Source organism: Echeneis naucrates, chromosome 24 (assembly GCF_900963305.1).
Source record: "Echeneis naucrates chromosome 24, fEcheNa1.1, whole genome shotgun sequence".
Classification (NCBI taxonomy): domain Eukaryota; kingdom Metazoa; phylum Chordata; class Actinopteri; order Carangiformes; family Echeneidae; genus Echeneis; species Echeneis naucrates.
Window position 1 is genome coordinate 11,317,375 of NC_042534.1, and position 12,965 is coordinate 11,330,339.

Consider the following 12,965-nt stretch of genomic DNA (forward strand, 5'->3'; position numbering starts at 1 on the left):
CTCTTCTGATTTGCATTAAGAAAATCCTCCTTGTCATGTCTTCAAGGTCTGAGCTCTCAGGCATAACATTATGCATAATTAAACATAGAAATTGCACATTACCCGCGGTAAAGCACAAAAAGCTTCTTGTCTCCTCAGTTGATATGATCAATTTAGAAACTCATTTTATAACCAGACATGCACCTTGAGAGAAATGAAGTGTCATATTATCCCTCAGAGAGTGTCCTGCTTCGAATTCAAGCAAATCTTTTTTTTTTTGTTTTTCACCATAAAATCTTGAAGAAATATTCATGTCGATTAATGCGACACGATGCTGAATCACCTAAGGTTGCACCAGATCGAAATGGCAAAAATATGAATATTATTAGTAATGATATGAGCAGTGTTGCCATAACACCTCCCTGTTAACTTGATGGGCTTGTTCTCATCATGGGTGCCAGTGCCAAGGTCTGAGCTTGTATGTAATGACCATAAAGATAAAATTTATCCAAGCCATTAATAGCTTCTGCCTGGGGCTTATAGGTACTTTCATCTCTCTGCTTTCCTTGTTTTTCTTCCTGTGCTGTTTATTGTGTCATGAAACAGTTTGTTATCTGGTGTAACCATTACCAGATGCATACTAGGATATGTTTATTAATGGAGTTATCGCAAGAGAAATATGCACTACATTCTCTGACTCATGCAGGAACACTGTAGTTTGGAGTCCAAGCGTGTGTGTCTGAAGTGCATTTTCCTGAAGGCTACCAGACCGTAAAAACTTTTCTCGAGAAGTAAACCACTGCCATCTAGTGGAGATGCTCTACATGCCAGTGTGTGCATTTGTCTTAATCTTCATGAGTGCACAGATAAATTAGGAAATGTCACCTAATATCAAACTTTTCAATCTGAAATGGTTTTTGTTTTTCAGGCAGTTTTATTCGTCATTTTACACACAATAAAGTCATATTTCAGAGTTTATCTGATATCATATCTCTGCTGCTAACAGAGGGTAATTGGCAGCAGACAGCAGGCCAGGAGTCCCACCGGTCTGCTTTGTTTACCGAGAAAATTTGGCATCCTCGAAATGCCTCTGTGCTTTAACGCTCCGTCTTTCTGAACCAACTGCAGTATGCTAATCCTTGAAGACTTCAGCTCCCACCTGCCAACCATCATTATTTTCATGCTATTTTTGAGATAAACAATGTAGAGTAGCTGAGTGCCAGTGAGATTTCCTCCCATCATCCAGTAATGAAGACAGAAGCAGACCCAAAGGCAAAGAAAGACATTAAGACTTCAGATCAAATATTTCCTAATGCCAAGGTCAGCTGCCTTAGAAATTACCCGGATTTTAATCACACCACTCTTTAAAAATTACACTTTTGGAGTGTACATTCATTTTTAATTACCTGTCAAATCTCCATGTTTGTTTGAGTGGAACAACAGCCATATTACCATCTTTAAACACATTGCTGGTACTTCAAGTGTTTCATTTTTATGACAACTAAGTGTCCTCCATAATGAAATCTTACTCCTTATGTAAGAATGCAATTTTTCAGCACAGTATTTTTATGAACATTTGCCTGAGAAACGTTACCTGTCCAACTTCCAAACTTTGTCAGCCATAACTGTGGCTTTATGGAATCAATGCTGATTTTTAAGTCAAAACTGTTTAAATCCCTGCTTCTCTCGGCAACCCCCCTTCTCTTGAATGTTTTTGGCCTTATCTCAAACACCTCTCTCCCCATGCATACAATTAACCCCTTCCCCCTCTCTCTATCTGTACTCCTTCCCTCCCATTCTGGCCATTACTCTCATTAGCATAAGCACAATAGCCAGACAAGAGTGAAGAACAGTGAGCAAAAATCACAAAACTAGTCTCAAAGCTCATTACTATTGTTTTGCCACTAGTGTAGTCAGACCTGTTTGTCTGCGGTTATACAAAGTGAATTTTTTTGGGGATTGTTTTTTTCCCTCTTTATCTTTTGATCAGCACTCTGGTTGTTAACATAGCAGGGCCTGACATGCCGGTTGGGTCATTATGCATTGCAATATTCCCCCACTAAAGCGTTAAGCTTTCCAATTTGTCCAACCAACGTATCAGAGTGAAGATTGGGATCGTGATGGGGTTGATGGGGCACAAGATTGAAGTTTTTAGAACAGAGTAAATGCTATCATTTCAGCCTGAACAGCAGCCCACCGACATGGAAGAAATGACTATTGTCCGATGAAATTATTGCAATCAATGCTGGATATTTTGGTTACAATGATCTGTAAGTGGTGTCGTACATTAATGACCAGATAGAGAGAGAAAAAAATAATAATATGAGGCTATGGCTTGATGCTGATTGATTGATTTATTGATATACTGCCAGTACAGACCGACTCCCCCTCTAACTGAACACAGTGCAGGCTGCCAGTAACAACAGTACCAATTACAGATAAGCGATGAATAGGAAAAATAAATACATAAATGTAAACTGAAAGCTATATTAAAAAAAAAAAAAAAAAAAAAGGTATCACATTGGCAGTTTTGCAAAACATGCCTGTCCATGTGAAGACAAATGGAATGGAATTTCTTTCACAGCAAAATAGTAGACAAAACTAGCTTATAAATGAAAGTTTCTCTCCCCAGTTTTCAGGGTAATAGGTAGTTTTGAAATGAAGGAGTGTACAAAAAATAAAATATCTTCATCTATATTCAATTTTCATGCTATTTCTAAAAATAGAGTTGTAGGAACGTAACCACAGTGTGCATAATGGATAAGGAAATACATTCAGCGGCATATAATGGGAACCATTTTAGTGCAAATATTGTGACAAAGCTCACAGTTTAGAATGATAATTACCAAAAAGGGAGGCATTTTAAAACGCCAAAACCTTGATACAACAACCGAAAACCATCAGTGCACAAGTGAAACCCTGAGTTGGACATTCAACAATAAATGGAATAAAAACGAATAAAGACAAGAACCCTGTTCACAAAGAGTAACTCCACCAAGGGGCATCTCTGAAAACCCATTGCTGACTGCTTTTTACATGAAAATTATATTAAAAAAAAAAATAAAATAAACCACCTAGAAGCCAGATCAATGTAACATTCAGCAACAAAAAGCATACATTTAAGCATTAACAACTATATTATAATGAGAAATGAAAAAAATAAGGCACCTAATTACAATGCCTAGCAGGGATTAAAAGACACTGGAGGAAAAAAAAACTGCCTCAAACAAAATGCCACTAAACAACAGCTTTGAACTGCATTTTGCCTGGAGGGCAACATGCAGAGTTTAAATGGACCCCACAATTCAGTTTCTTTTCAAACACGTGCAAATGTCCAGGAGGAAGGAATGAGCTATGGTGGTGGGGCTGAGAAAGGACACAATGCATTTAGATTCTAAGCTGATGTACTCAACACTCCTACAGAACATGAACGCTGAGTGTGGGCAATGTATTAACAACAAAAAAGTAGAGGCAAAGACGTAAATATGAATATTTTAGGGCCGAGAAGTTCCTCTGCCGAGCTGTGATTATTCAACCAAGAGGCTTTTTTTTTTTAAACAGATAAAAGCCGAGGCATTTATCCATGAACCAGTGACACGCCGTGATGCAAGGCTCGCTTCCACATGTAGTACGTTGAACGTGGAGTGAAGGGGAAGTAACACCTAAATTCCTTAAATGTAGGGAAGGATTTCTCCTCAAAGCGTTGCTGGAGGAAAAGCTTGGCCTTGGCCTTGAAGTTGGCAAGAGCCACAAGATCCATTGCAAACATTTGCTCATCTGTTGGTGCCTTGCCCAGAAGGGTGTGCTTTGATTGTGGGGTATTGAAAGAGGGCATGGTGGAACTTTCTAAATATCTAGGGCTCTCAACAAATGGGAGCACAGACTGACTCTCCATGCTCTTATTTTCTGTCGCGCTCTGCAGACTCTCAGCTCGGACATCAGCACTGCGGTCCACCATTTTCTTCTTCTGCCTGTTGCGCCACAGCCAGTAGAAACAAGGGGACATTGACGGGAACTTGAGTTTGAATTTTGTCAGGGACCAGTTTGATTTCTGGACGTGCAGCTTTGCAGCATCTCTCAGCTGTTTTTTACTCATGTACGCCAGCCTGAAACTTCTGTGTTTTCGCCTGCAGATCCTCACTCGGGACATGGTAGGCTGGTTGATGTTAAGCAGGACAGGTGACAAACTTTTTGGACTTTGGCTCTTGTCAGCATCTGAGCTGTCTTCACTGCTGCCAACACTCCCTTTGTAACCTCTGTTGAACAACATGGCTTCTCTCCTCCAGTTGTAGTAGGTTGATCTGGAGATCCCTGGGAAATTTCTTTTGAAGACCCTAAAGGGGAGTGAGGTGTTCATGGCAATGCAATTCTGCAGACAACGTTTAGCTTCCTGCATATTTGTTACATTCTGGGCCCGCTCCACCGCCAGCTTGCCCAGACTGAGGCCAAACATACTGACCACGCTGTCATGGTCTGGCTCATCCTGTTTTGCTTCAGGTGAAGACCAGGACTCTTGCTCTGTACTCTCTCCAGGACTAATCTCCCCAGTTGAAGACGAGGTGGAGAAGTTTCCGCCAGACTTCAGAAGCTCATGCTTCCAGTTGTAGTAAGACGACCTAGAGATTTCAGGAAAAAATTCCTTAAACTGATGCAGAGGGATGAGCTTTCCCTCCAAGTAGCACGCCTGCAGGAAATATTTGGCCTCATACCTGGCTGCTGACTTTTTGCAGTGCTCCTGTGTCTGCCTCTTCCAACGATAGAAGGTCCTCTTGGTGATGTTGTATTTGTCCTTCAGACTTGGATAGGAAAGCTGCGAGTCTGGGTTCAGCAGCTCCTCGCTCTTGATCGGCGATGCCCTCTGCTCACTGTTGGGACTTCCAAGCCTGAGGTCTGCAGTCTGGACTAGGGCGACAAAATTATTCGGCCTGAACAAGGCCTCAGACTGCAACTCTCCAGACCACATGATGTGGAGGGTGAGTGGCTCTGAGTCTTTGGGCCAGGTCCTTGGACGTATGACTCGGTTAAAATAGGGCCGAATCTTCAGGTTGAACATTGGGTAGATGGAGTAGATGTTAAACTGAAGGACTGATGACAGAGCGTAAACGTGCCACATGTTGGCGTAGGAGCCAGGGAAGCAGGAAGCTTTCACGTCTGCATCAAAGATGGCCTCCAAGACCGCGACAGGCAGATTGAGCATGTCCTCAGACTCTTCAGCACAGAGACTGAAGCGAACTGCCTGGAGCATCATTTTAGAATCAATCATCCCAGACAAGTAGTATCGCTTCCAGAGCACCATTTCCACTACAGTCCGCACCTGAGGAGGAAAATATTCATGACGTGAATATCGCAACCATTAGATATGCACATATCCTCACATAAGTGCAACAGTCCACATTCAGAAAAGTTAAAAACTCACCTGTAGCTCCAAGCTTAGTCTTGTATTTCCCACTAAAAGCATGCTGACTGCATCAAACAGCAAATTGCCTTCTCCCTTACAGTTTAGAGGCAAGAGGCCCATAGGTGCATCAGCTGGGTACAGCCCATGTGCGGTGTCATCTACGCCTGCCCACTCAGGGAACTCCTGACAGGGGATCCTGGGAAGCTGAAAGGGAGCCAGGACCTTTTCCACTTCCAGGGCCACTCTGGTTAGAGTGTCGAGGCCAGGGCTCTCTGTGGCCTCCTGGAGCTCCCCCAAAACAGACAGCACAAGCTCGTTCCTTGGAATCATACCTGGAAATCTGAGGAGAAAAGGTTGGAATGGCGTGGCGGGAGGTGGAGTGGAACAGAAGAGAGGGATGTTCCTCTTGTTCCTACATTCAGTAAAAACAGATGACTGAGAAGTGAGATAATATTAAATTCCCAGATCAGCGGGGTATCAGCTTAGACAGTTTGCTAATGACTTTGCTACCAATAGATCAGATTATGTAGATTTATTTCTATTTGTACACAAACAACAACTGAATCTAAAAACTGCTCCAAAAGGAGAAAAAAAATCCAAGTTCCTAATTTGTGTTAAGGGTAGAGAATTAATACCTGCATGATTTCTTTTTTCTAATTTACCTATTGGATTCTAATTTGACTTATCTCTAAACTTTCAGTTGTTTCTCAGTTAGATAAAGGCAAATCAAGGGAGTTCATCCCTCTTACAAACAACTCAAAAAGGCAACAAGAATCAATGGTTTTATATTCTAGTGATTTTTTTTCATTGTGATTTGTTTGTTTGGAAAGCAGCTGGAGAGTAAACACACCAACTACAACAACTGTGGGGCCAACAATAAACGGTATAATATCCCTGTCTCGTTTTTAGGATCTCATTCATTCATTTGCTTGTTGTTGAGTTTTGTTTGTGTGCGTGTGTTTGTTTGGTTGTATGTTTTTAACCGAAGTTTCGGCCTCCACACTAAAAATCCAACGCGTTTCTTTATTTCGTGCGGCTAAGCCACAGATATTTCTACACGTATGAATAAATCGCATGGATGAATGAAAAGCACGATTGGTTGTTCTTACCTGAGCGTCCAGAGGCTGAACTGCGTTTGAAATGGAGTGACTTGTCGGTAGTTTGGGGGCTTTCGCGGATAATATGGGACTCTCTCCGGGAGTTTTTAGTCCATTGTGTGCGTGCAGCTCCAGAGTGTCCTGTCCTGTGAGCAGGGGAGATTTGGGGAGTGATAAGCAGCACCTCCCATCAGGAAATTGTGAGTCGACGATTCGCTTTTTTGTTTCTCTGCCCCTCTCCTCCCTCCTCCCTCCTCCTCCTCCCCCAGCAGACAAGAGCCAGGGTCAATTTCAATGTGAAGTGTTAACAAAAGCCAATGTGTCAGGGCTCCCCAAGAACACAGAGGAAGCACTGCAGGGGGACAGGTATGCTGCTTTTAGGTTTTATCTACCGGCTTTTCCCCCTTCTCTTTGTCAAAGCTCCAAAATCCAGCTCCACATGTCAACAGTCACTTTCAAGGTTATTTGTCAAGTGCTCTCGGTGTCAAAGGGAATTTAGCTTTTAGCTGTTTTTTTTTTTTTGGTGGTGTTGTTGTTGTTGTTGTTGTTGTTGCTTGCTCAATTTAATATTAAGATCTTCCTAAAAATACTAACAAAAAGAAAAGAAAATGAAATAAAGAAAAGCTGCCATTTTGTTAATTTTCCGTGAACTTGCGCTTCCCTTCACAATCAGAGGCCCGGTATGTGGATTAGAGTGGATATGTGCAGACAGGGTGTGGACATGAGCTTTATGAGAGGAGAGGAAGGCTCCTGAGCTCCAGCTCTGTTTGTTTCTCCACTGTATCACTTTTAACACCTCCTCTCCTCTCCTGCCTTTTGCAGGATTTCAGTAATCAAAGCCTTTTGTTCCACACACGCACAACAATCCCACCGACTGTCCCCCAACCCCCACGAGCCACACTGTAGATACCAACCCTGTGGCTTGTTCCACACACACACTTACATTCACACACCAGGGGACAACAGCATTTGGCCCCCGCTCCCCTAAGCACTTGGCAGACAAGCTGGTGCCTGAGTTCACTGGGGGTCAAGTCTTTGACCTGAAGCTTTATCAGTTATTTAGACAATGACTGTGTGATTGGCCTTGTTGTGGGGTTTCTAACATTACATGCAGATATAATGCAGGGATGCCAATGTGTTGCCAGGTTTGACTTAAAATGTTTTGGGGTTTTTTTTAGGTTGGATTTTGGTCGTATCTTTAAAGTTCAAGCAGCAAATTTAAGACAAAAGACTGTTGAAACTTTTACACTGTGTTCATACAGAATTGTCAGAGAAAGTGTTTGAAAGTTGTTAGTGGAGTGGAGGAGAGGTCACACTCGTTTATCTTGTTTACTTATATACATGTCATTTGAGTCCTGTTTACTGTTCATCACGAATCCAGGTATGATAGAATTAAGTTTGAGTTTATTGCTCTGACTTTGGAGAATTTTATTATTGCTCAAAATTACTTTCAGTACTGTACTAATATGCTAAATGTGCAACATTAGAATTTTCTGCACTTTGATATCTTCCACGACGTCTTACTTGTGACCTCACCTCTTCACCTTCACCTAAAATCCCCTGCTCACCTTCATATTCCATTCACTTTAATGCTTTAAACAAATTTTACAAAATACGCGCTGTCTGCTGTCCTTTGCATCTTGTTTTTGAAAGACACCATCAAGAAAATGAATATATCCAGTCTATTTAGCATATTTGCTCCAATTTTATGTGATATATAACAAGGCCCCCTAACTTTTCCAGGTATGGTGTTTTCTTCTTAATTAATTCCCCCTTTCTTTGTTAGTGTCTTCCCCATCTCTTCAACCCCCTCCAACTCTAGGCTGTAGTCAATCACACACCTTAGGTGTGTAGATTAGCTGTGCTGCACTGCACTGTGAACACAGTAGTGGGCTGGCTGCTAGTATTTAAAATGCAAATAGGGCAACACTGGGACCGGCTCCGGCAGTCTCTCACCTGCTGTGCACATTCTGCAACCCAGACTTCCAGTTGTTCACAGCTATTAGTCCCATAATTTCACAGCACGTACTGTGCATTTGGAGCTAAAATCTCCGGCCTTCATACCTGGACAGACTTTTCTTCACTCAGTACTGTTTCTGTCTTGGCCTTATTGGTACCCATTCTAGGCGATTCTCTAGCGGCCTGCCCTAGTAACCCATCGAATACACAGAATCCCTTTTATTCTGACCCTGGTCTTTCCTGCAGAGCTAGCCATTAATAAGCAAGAAATTATTAGTTATTCTTAGTTATTCAATTCTGGGAATCACAGTGGAATTCATCCAAGAAAGCAGTCTCTCCTGAGACCTAGTTTGTCTCCTCCAAGCTCTCCTGCCGTGAGCTGACTCCGCCTCAGGCCTTCAGGTCCCACGTCAACCCTATTTTCCGTGCAGGTTTTTGGGGGTGTACTTTTCCTTAGAGCACTGACTCTATTACCGTCTCATGCCAAGGAAATCTCCCTTCTGACACCAAATTGCTGTAGGAACAGGTCTTTCCAGTTTATTTAAATACTCTTTGAAGACGGCGATTTTCAGCAATTAACACTGATAATGCTACAAAGCAGAAAAGGGCATGAAACCGTCTCTGAACTGGTAACCAACAGGTTACTTTACTCGCAAGCCAGCTAAGTTGAAAATTGTTCAGAAATGGACACAGAGTCTCCTCAGTGTCTGCTGTCAATGTCCATAATAGAACCTTGAGTCTCAAATTATCCTAAAATCAAGAGTTACATTTCCCTGCACGTGAAATGTGTATACTGCATATAAATATTCCATCTCCATGCAAAGATATCATCTTGCTGAACAACAGCATTTAAGCATTGTTCTAAGGCAGCATACATCTGATTTCTCAACCATGTCGCCTGCCACCACATTTCACAAGTTCCTAGAACTGCTTTACAGAGTTGAGATCAATCATGGAAAATATCTAAAGTTTCATTTGCTTGCCATTCTATATTCAGCAGCAGTACTTCTGTAACACACCCAGAGTTTTATGAAAGTGAAATATTCACATTACTATGCCAATGCGTTTTTGAGCTTGATATTATACAGTCAAATCATGCAGGAAATTAAAATGAACACATGAAGCCACATTTTGTCAGGAAAAGACAATCACAAAGGAAAACAAATTTTAAATGGAGCAAGAATCAACATACGTGTTTTTCCTTCTTATTTATTGCAGGCTTAAACAGAGGCACACAAAAACAGGTCATTGACAACTAATGGCAATCTTGAATAATCTAAAACTATAAAAGGTGTAGAGGTAGACATTTCAAAAACCTGTACAATCTTTTCATGGCTAAAATACTATAATTATACTGGTTTAGGTTAAGAACAAAATACTTGTGAGGTATGATTTTATGTGCCAACTGTTACTACAAGGGCTGAACCTCACAAACAACAACAACAAAACACTGCAGCTGAGATTCTGGCCAGCAGGCTAGATGTGACGAACACAGGCGTATTCAGTGGACTCCTTCTCAGAGATCAGCACTCGATCAGAGCCAGCAGGAAACGTAATGTCAGCGTAAATGACATCATCTATTTGTATCTCCTAAAGCCACACACACACACGTACATTCTCTTAATGTTCCAACTCGTCACAAACTGATAAAGAAAAGTTGTACAGCATGCCATTTATGGAGAATCAACTTACACTGATGGTACCAGCCTGGATTGAACAGTCTTTATTAGGCAGCTGGTTTTCTGAAATGAAGAGCAAACATGCATTCATTCATATTTTCATACTAATTTTGTTGACAAAATTTACATTATGTAACCAGATGAATGCACAATGTACTGACAGCACAGTTTGCATAAGAAAGTCAAAAAGCCACATTTGACGTCAGGGTACACACTTGCCAAATAATAAAATAGGAACAGTCATGAATGCAATCACACCTCTTGCAAGCGATTGCCTCAAAGACCATGAAATCCAGTTGTGCAAGGTGACATATAGGCACGTGAATTCAAGTGCCTGCACATGTCAGCTAAACAAATCAGCACGAGATATCGACATGTTACTATTATATATGTAAAGCATCTTTGATAGCTATGAAAAGCACTATATGAATTTGATGTATTATTAGTATCATTATTGTTACAACCAGCTTTAGATTTTTATGTGTTTGCTGTGTGGCAATCTCCCATTATAGCAATTTGAGCGCACAGATCCTATAGCTACAGGTCGTTTAGGAAAACTTACTTCTTCTTCTCTTTACAACAATCACTGCAATAACTGCTGTCAGAACTATACAGCCCACAACCCCAACAGCCGCCCAATTTTTGCCCAGGTTGCCTCCTATAAGAGAAAATAACAGTCATTTAACATACTGGAAACTTAGCGCGCTGAAAAATGAGGGAATAATAAGTTAAACTAATGCTGATACCCTACCTTGATGGTTATGTTCCAGGTCTATGGTTAAGCCCTTTCCCTTCCCTCTCAGGGCTGCAAAGAAAACTGTATTTGTTATTAGCTGTCCTGTATTTAACAAACAGGAATGTATTCATTTAGAGTGAAAAATATACCCGGAGCTCTGAGCCTAAACTCAGCTGAAGTCTTGATCTGTTCGTTCACTGTTGCCTGGCACCTAAGCGTCCTGTTTCCAGGGCTTTGAAAGGTGACGGTCAGAGTTATAGCACAAGGGGACGGTCGATGTATTAGATGATAAGCGTCCTCTTGGATCCTAACACCATCTTCATCCACCCATGCCAGACTGACCCTTCTGCAAAGTCCTTTATCCAAGTAGGTAAGAGCAACACACTGCAGTGACACTGTTTTAGCAGGTAAGAGGTTTAACACCGGGGCAGCTGAAAGAAAAAAAGAGGGTTGTTTTTTTGTTTTTTTTTTATTTGAAAAGTATTCAGTTTTAACCCACATAACCACGAGATTTGAAACTTAAAAGCACACACTACTGTGAGTGGAGAATTCATTGGTCCTTTCACTGCACTGATGATGTCCGATGTCCTCCACAGTGAGATCTTTGACTTGTCGAAAGCATTTTCTTTCCTCTGATTCAGCTGCCAGGATGTCTCCATTAGTAACTATGGCAATATACCGTCTTGTCCTGATCTCCCATAAGTGAAAACAGGCTAAAGTGTCCTCACATGGAAATGTGATAACATAACCATATCCTGCTGAAACAGAAGATGAAGAGCTGGGTGAGTATTCTGCCGTGTTTTAAACACAACATTATAAAAACTAAGGTTGTGTTGTGTGTGTAGGTAACTCACCTGTGAAAGAGAGCAGCGGCAGCAGCAGAATCATCGCCATGTCAATGTGGACTGTTCCAGCCATCTTGCAAAATGAGTCACTGTGAAAAACTACGCCCAGGGTTTGCTCTTCATATTGGTCAAGTGTAGTCACACCCATCATTAGTCAACTTTAACCTGCTGACTTGACAAACCTTTCTGGCTGACAGCCTTGGAGAACATGGTTCAACAAAAAAAGTTCACTTTTGAAAATCGAATCTTTTATGCTACCCACAATTTTCCAAGTAATGTGAAGAAGAAGATACAACTAGAAATGTAACTAAAATCGCCTTCCTCCACCAAGGCCAAACATTTTCTCCAGATTATTATCAAGACAAAGATGAAAAGAGCTCTTCATTTAATCGTGGCATCCTTTCACGAGAAATTGCTGCAATGAAATGTACGAGTTTTAAACAAGCTCAGTGTGTATCAGTAACAACAACAACAGCATTATCTGTTGTTTGGATGTTTGAAATATCCCAATGAAAAAGCTATTTCAGTTTGCATTACTACCTGTAAGAGTATTGTGTGTTTTTTAGACTGTGGATGAAAAAAACTGGGTGTCTCATTTTTCTGCTCCTAACCGCTGCATATTTGTATTCTGTCTTCAGTTGGGAGATTGACAGCCACGTCTCTACAAGATGTGTGGAGGAGTTTAAAGATGAGAACAGGTTGTTTTCTCTCCGGCAAGGCCTGTCTGCAGAGATGGCCTTGTGATACACAACAAAAAGATCCTCTTTCTAGAGAGTTTTTGGAGGATTTCAGTGAATAGCAGAATGCATTCCAGTAAGTGTGACCTTAAACTAATGCTCACATTTCAACTGGAACTGTAGCTTGCTGTCTACATTTTCCTGGTAGCCTCATCTTTTGCAAGATGGATATTTCAGTCATGTAAAAAAATATACTGAGTAACGATTATTTTTGTGATCTATGAGCAAGATCATTTAGGGTTTTGGGTTTTTTTTTGCTTTCACTTTTTGTGGGACTGAAATATTATTTGATGAAACAAAGGTAGATTATCTTAGTTTTTGTTTTTTTTTTAATGATGGCATTTATATTTGAAAGCCATTTGAATTTGGATGATGTGACTGTTGTTGCAGTTATTCCTGCTCATCAGCAGGTGGTATATAGTTTAAATCCTAAATCCTGAAGTTACAGTGAATATATCTCAGAGTATCAATGTGTTTATTTTGGACAGTTTAGGTCTTCCTTAGTATTTCACAATTATGTCTTTGGTGAAGATTT

General features: G+C 41.0%; 2 protein-coding genes across 2 annotated transcripts; both read right to left on the minus strand.

Annotated features, from left to right (window-relative positions):
- Positions 1 to 3,556: 3,556 nt before the first annotated feature.
- On the minus strand, positions 3,557 to 6,679 carry vrtn (vertebrae development associated). The gene is made up of 3 exons (XM_029496901.1): positions 6,487 to 6,679; positions 5,396 to 5,717; positions 3,557 to 5,293 (listed from the first exon to the last, which is right to left on the minus strand). The coding sequence occupies exons 2-3, from the start codon at positions 5,705 to 5,707 to the stop codon at positions 3,557 to 3,559; spliced, it is 2,049 nt and encodes a 682-aa protein (XP_029352761.1). The 5' UTR covers positions 5,708 to 5,717; positions 6,487 to 6,679.
- Positions 6,680 to 9,737: 3,058 nt separating this feature from the next.
- Positions 9,738 to 11,766, minus strand: LOC115038242 (uncharacterized). The gene is made up of 7 exons (XM_029497111.1): positions 11,703 to 11,766; positions 11,382 to 11,639; positions 10,998 to 11,279; positions 10,864 to 10,917; positions 10,675 to 10,770; positions 10,126 to 10,175; positions 9,738 to 10,023 (listed from the first exon to the last, which is right to left on the minus strand). The coding sequence occupies exons 1-7, from the start codon at positions 11,764 to 11,766 to the stop codon at positions 9,910 to 9,912; spliced, it is 918 nt and encodes a 305-aa protein (XP_029352971.1). The 3' UTR covers positions 9,738 to 9,909.
- Positions 11,767 to 12,965: the final 1,199 nt, after the last annotated feature.